Source organism: Sander vitreus, chromosome 11 (genome assembly GCF_031162955.1).
Source record: "Sander vitreus isolate 19-12246 chromosome 11, sanVit1, whole genome shotgun sequence".
NCBI lineage: Eukaryota > Metazoa > Chordata > Actinopteri > Perciformes > Percidae > Sander > Sander vitreus.
The window spans coordinates 31422935-31429220 of NC_135865.1; the positions used below are offsets into that span (position 1 = coordinate 31422935).

At 37.0% G+C, this 6286-nt stretch overlaps 1 protein-coding gene across 1 annotated transcript in view; it reads left to right on the forward strand.

Annotated features, from left to right (window-relative positions):
- Positions 1-1987, forward strand: part of LOC144525896 (olfactory receptor 13F1-like) — a 10829-nt gene extending 8842 nt beyond the window's left edge. Inside the window, exons 2-4 of the mRNA XM_078262955.1 lie at positions 332-469; positions 581-774; positions 1865-1987. Coding sequence (XP_078119081.1) covers positions 332-469; positions 581-774; positions 1865-1987 — 455 coding nt within the window. The remainder of the gene's footprint in view (positions 1-331; positions 470-580; positions 775-1864) is intronic.
- The last annotated feature ends 4299 nt before the right edge of the window (positions 1988-6286 follow it).

A 6286-nucleotide genomic window follows, 5' to 3' on the forward strand; every position in this document is an offset into this window, starting at 1 on the left:
TTTTAGACAATCTTAATGGATAATGAATTAAATGTAACATATATAACTTTTGATGGGCATGTGGAAGTGCAGAAATACAGATATCTTTATTTTGTGATCATGTTTACAGCATATATTCTAATAATTTGCAGTAATTCCACTATTGTGGGCATCATAGTGATTAACAAAGCCCTCCATGAGCCTATGTACATTTTCATTGCAGCTTTGTTAATCAACTCTGTTCTTTTCAGCACAGCTATCTATCCAAAGCTTTTGATTGACTTTTTATCAGAAAAACAGATCTTATCTTATTCAGCCTGTCTCTTTCAGTGGTTTATCTATTACACTCTAGGTGTTTCAGAATTCTTCCTGTTGTCAGTCATGGCTTATGACAGATATGTGTCTATATGTAAACCTCTGCAATATCCAACTATCGTGAGAAAAAAAACTGTTAATATTTTCCTGATTTTAGCTTGGACTCTACCTGCTTGTCAGATTTCAGGGGGAACGTTACTGAATGCTAATAGAAAACTGTGTAACTTTAGCTTGAAAGGAATAATTTGCAACAGCACAGTTCAGAATCTTCACTGTGTGAGTTCAGCAGTGCTGAATATATATGGCTTGATTGTTTTTGTAATTGCTGTACCTCTCCCTGTACTCTTCATACTTTTTACATACACCAGGATACTTATAATAATCTATCGAAGTAGTAGAGAAGTCAGGAGAAAAGCTGCACAGACCTGTTTACCCCACCTGTTGGTTCTAATCAACTTTTCCTGTTTGAGTACATATGATGTACTTCTAGCTCGACTGGAAACAAATGTTCCCAAAACTGTACGTTTATTAATGTCTTTACAAATGATTTTGTATCATCCTCTTTTTAATCCGATCATTTATGGACTGAAAATGAAAGACATTTTTAAACACCTGAAGAGATTGTTTAGTGAAGACAAATTAAACTAATACATTCACTTTCGTTTCACACTAGTTTCAACATAATAATAATGCAAAGATTATTGGAAAGTATTTAATTTAAGGATTTGTTTCTAATAGACTTAAACATAATAAAAAGCATTGTTAGCGTCAACAATGTGATGTCAAATATGTTTTCACTGACATGTAAAAATACAACACCTTAATTTAATCTTATCATGTAATCACAAAATGCAAACTGAATTTTTATGTTTGTTTCTGAAGTAAAATGAAATGTTACCATTGCTGACTTTTTTATCAGTATTATATTTTCTCTTTCTTCAGATTAGATTCCAAGATGTTTAAATCAACAGCCCTGAATGCCTAAAACATGAGTGCATATCATTGTGAGTTTTCTGTTTAACTTGTATTTTGTGTCTGATTTGGCAAGTAGTGTAATGTGTTTTTTTCATTGTGGAAAAAGAATCATTAAAAAAAAAGATACCATATTATTTTTGCTGTGATATGTTTTATTTATTAGCACTAATTGTAGACTATACCTCGTGACAAACAAGAAAACCAGCACTGTGATGTTTCTAACAGCCTTAATTGGGTAAATCATGAACTGCAGAACTGATTTTGGATTTATGGAACTGTTTATATTCTTGGACTTTTTGTTATTATTGTAATTTCTCACACAAAGCACACAGCCGTCCTTGGAGGTATGGATCTTCTCTTGAATTTCCTCTCCCAGGGTTTTTTCCTTTGTTTTCCTGAGCAGGGCTGGGAATTTGTTAGGACTGTCAGCCTGTAAAAACTATGGAGACACTAACCCTAACGGAAACAAAGTAAAACTTGTAAGATCAGTGTAAACAATAAAAGATAATAAAATACTATCTATGATGTCCTGCCATCCCCCCAAAAACTTAATCAGTGGAACGCAGAAGACCCCACATGCCCTCTCTGCAACCAGACTCCAGCTGCACTCAAACATATCCTGGTGGGCTGCAAGACCAGTCTCATTCAAGGTCTTTACACCTGGTGGCACAACCAGGTGTTGTGGTGTATTGCAGCAGTGCTGATAGCTGGTGGATGAAAGAGTTGGTAGAAAGATTAACAAATGTGCCTGGGTAGCTCACCTGGTAGAGCGTGCGCCCGTATGTAGAGGTTTTCTCCTCGATGCAGCGACCGCGGGTTCATCGCCAACCTGCAGCCCTTTTGCTGCATGTCATTCCCCCTCTCTCTCCCCTTCAATGTCTTCAACTTTCCTATACAAATAAAGGCCTAAAAATGCCCAAAAAGTCATCTTAAAAAAAGATAAAAAAAATTGTGATAGAGATTTCATTGATCTTTAAAAAGCAATTGATACAGTTGATCATGAAATACTGTTACAAAGAAATGGAAAGATATGGCATCAGAGGTGTGGCATATGATTGGATGAAAAGCTACATATGGCTTGATGGTTTTTGTAGGATCTGTACCTCTCCCTATACTCTTCATACTTTTTACATACACCAGGATATTTATAATAATCTATCGAAGTAGTAGAGAAGTCAGGAGAAAAGCTGCACAGACCTGTTTACCCCACCTGTTGGTTCTAATCAACTTTTCCTGTTTGAGTACATATGATGTACTTGTAGGTCGACTGGAAACAAATGTTCCCAAAACTGTACGTTTAATTATGTCTTTACAAATGATTTTGTATCATCCTCTCTTTAATCCGATCATATATGGACTGAAAATGAAAGAAATTTTTAAACACCTCAAGAGATTTTTCAGTCGAGACAAATTAAACTAATATATCCACTTTCGTTTCACACTAGTTTCAACATAATAATAATGCAAAGATTATTGAAAGGTATTTAATTTAAGGATTTGTTTCTAATAGACTTAAACATAATAAAAAGCATTGTTAGCGTCAACAATGTGATGTCAAATATGTTTTCACTGACATGTAAAAATACAACACCTCAATTTAATCTTATCATGTAATCACAAAATGCAAACTGAAGTTTTATGTTTGTTTCTGAAGTAAAATGAAATGTTACCATTGCTGACTTTTTTATCAGTATTATATTTTCTCTTTCTTCAGATTAGATTCCAAGATGTTTAAATCAACAGCCCTGAATGCCTAAAACATGAGTGCATATCATTGTGAGTTTTCTGTTTAACTTGTATTTTGTGTCTGATTTGGCAAGTAGTGTAATGTGTTTTTTTCATTGTGGAAAAAGAATCATTAAAAAAAAAGATACCATATTATTTTTGCTGTGATATGTTTTATTTATTAGCACTAATTGTAGACTATACCTCGTGACAAACAAGAAAACCAGCACTGTGATGTTTCTAACAGCCTTAATTGGGTAAATCATGAACTGCAGAACTGATTTTTGGATTTATGGAACTGTTTATATTCTTGGACTTTTTGTTATTATTGTAATTTCTCACACAAAGCACACAGCCGTCCTTGGAGGTATGGATCTTCTCTTGAATTTCCTCTCCCAGGGTTTTTCCTTTGTTTTCCTGAGCAGGGCTGGGAATTTGTTAGGACTGTCAGCCTGTAAAAACTATGGAGACACTAACCCTAACGGAAACAAAGTAAAACTTGTAAGATCAGTGTAAACAATAAAAGATAATAAAATACTATCTATGATGTCCTGCCATCCCCCCAAAAACCTTAACCAGTGGAACGCAGAAGACCCCACATGCCCTCTCTGCAACCAGACTCCAGCTGCACTCAAACATATCCTGGTGGGCTGCAAGACCAGTCTCATTCAAGGTCTTTACACCTGGTGGCACAACCAGGTGTTGTGGTGTATTGCAGCAGTGCTGATAGCCGGTGGATGAAAGAGTTGGTAGAAAGATTAACAAATGTGCCTGGGTAGCTCACCTGGTAGAGCGTGCGCCCGTATGTAGAGGTTTTCTCCTCGATGCAGCGACCGCGGGTTCATCGCCAACCTGCAGCCCTTTTGCTGCATGTCATTCCCCCTCTCTCTCCCCTTCAATGTCTTCAACTTTCCTATACAAATAAAGGCCTAAAAATGCCCAAAAAGTCATCTTAAAAAAAAGATAAAAAAAATTGTGATAGAGATTTCATTGATCTTTAAAAAGCAATTGATACAGTTGATCATGAAATACTGTTACAAAGAAATGGAAAGATATGGCATCAGAGGTGTGGCATATGATTGGATGAAAAGCTACATATGGCTTGATTCGTTTTGTAGGATCTTTTACCTCTCCCTGTACTCTTCATACTTTTTACATACACCAGGATACTTATAATAACCTATCGAAGTAGTAGAGAAGTCAGGAGAAAAGCTGCACAGACCTATTTACCCCAGTAAGTGTTTATGATGTACTTCTTTTTTGACTGAAAATTTGATTTTCCAAAACTGTATGTTTAATAATGTTAACATTTAGAGACTTGTTTGTAAAACACTAATGCATCCTATTCTAGCCCTGCTTCCACTTCATATATTACCTTCTAACAGCTGTATTCTCAGTAACGTGACAATCTGCAAGAAACAGTTTGCTTATAAATCACTAAAATAGCAGTGGCAGTACCGTTTGGTTTAGTTATCAATGCCGTTAGCATCGTGGCTTACACTTTTGTTACTTCGTTTATGACAAATTGTTTCGGCTGTGCTTTCTAACATGATGTCACTGTGCTAACTGAGCACCGTTAGCCTTTACAACAGAGCCGCTTCACTACACTTGTTAGATAATATTTCATTACAGAGTTTTCTGTTGATTTGTGTTTGTCGCTGTGTGCTTGTGGTGGAAAATAATGTGAACAGAGAGCGGCGTGCCAGAAATGCAATGCGCCGTGACGTAGATCCCCTTCAAGGCCAGGCTAACGTTAGAAGTCCCTCTAGTGGACAGAACGTGTAACAACAACCACATGCTTATAGTGGCATTGACAATGCATAAGCCTGAGTAGTGTAGTACATACAGTATTTAACAGGGTACATTTAAACAAAAAATAACAAATGCAATTTGAATGGTATTATAGAAGAAGACTGCCAGCTCTAGTGTGTACATGAGAGAGAGACGGTGTCAGCACTCAGAACAGACCGCTGTTGGCTATCAGAGCAGAGAATAAATCAGAAGTTTACTAGTCAAGTGGTAGTAAATGTACAGTGTAGGTTTCAGTTTGTCTCTGAATAAATGCTGCAGCAAATAAAGTTCCCTTGTCTCGCTTCTCAACAAAACAAAAAGAGCCGCGGCAGCCAATCAGTTGAAAAAACCTCTGACACAGAGAGAGGATACGAGAGGATAGGGAAGCCCGTCTACAGACCAATCAGTTACAACAGTCAGGAGACGCAGCTCACGTATGTGATGATGACAGGGCATAGTTTTGTCAAGTATAGTTCTTTAGTGCGCTTACATACATGTAGTGTGAAACCCAAACTTACTGGATCAAATGTATACAATGTGACAACAACATGAACCTTGGTCCAGACTTTCAGCTGTAAAAACCCACTAAAATTGATAGGATGTCAAGAGAGTTTTGTTTGATTATTAGTTTGCTAAGCTGTTGTGAACCAATTTTCCTTTGCAATTTTAATAACACAAGATTATAATGATATAGGAACAAACAAGACAGTCTACAGCCATAAGTATGGAATCACATTTGTGTCAATATAATCCAACCAAACGTCTTAAACATCATAAAAATAAGAATTTGAGACAGAATAAAACAAACTCTAGCAAAAGAAATGTCATCTCCAAAGTAAAGTGAAATTACAGTGCTGGGGTTTTTAACTGAAGGTCCGTTTGCCAACCCACAACCACAATCTTTACCTAACATTAACCAACATGCTTTTGTTGCATAAGCCTAGTCTAACATTGCCAGACAAGCACAAGTGCTGCGGAGGAAGGTCTGGCTACATCACAGATGCATTCTTGGATAGGAGAAAAAAACGCTCTGGGTTATTACATTTTTTAAACCAATGAAATCATCATGGGCGGCGCTAAATTCTGGAAACCGCGACGGTGGCTCTGCCAATAGTCTTGTGAAGGAACTTCTTCTGGTGGAACATTTGAACCACGCATACAATATTAATTGAAGTTAACTGTTGACACAATACAGTAATATGAGCTATTTAAATTAGCTGATACATGGTTAAACCTCATTGGCTCTAACCAGTGTATCTCCGTGTGTACTTCGTCCACAGCAATCCCACCAATCGGTCCCAAAACGTCCCAGTTAGAGAGGAAATGCCCTAAACATATTCTTTGTAAATATTTACAATCATTCCCTGAAAGAACCAAGCAGACCTGCCTTATGGCACGATCCAAATGTTCTTCAAAACCTGCCATTTTCAGCGTGTAGCTTGCTAGCTTGAAGGTTGTTGTTCGTGTCCCGTAGCGATGGGATTTTGAGAACCGCAACTAT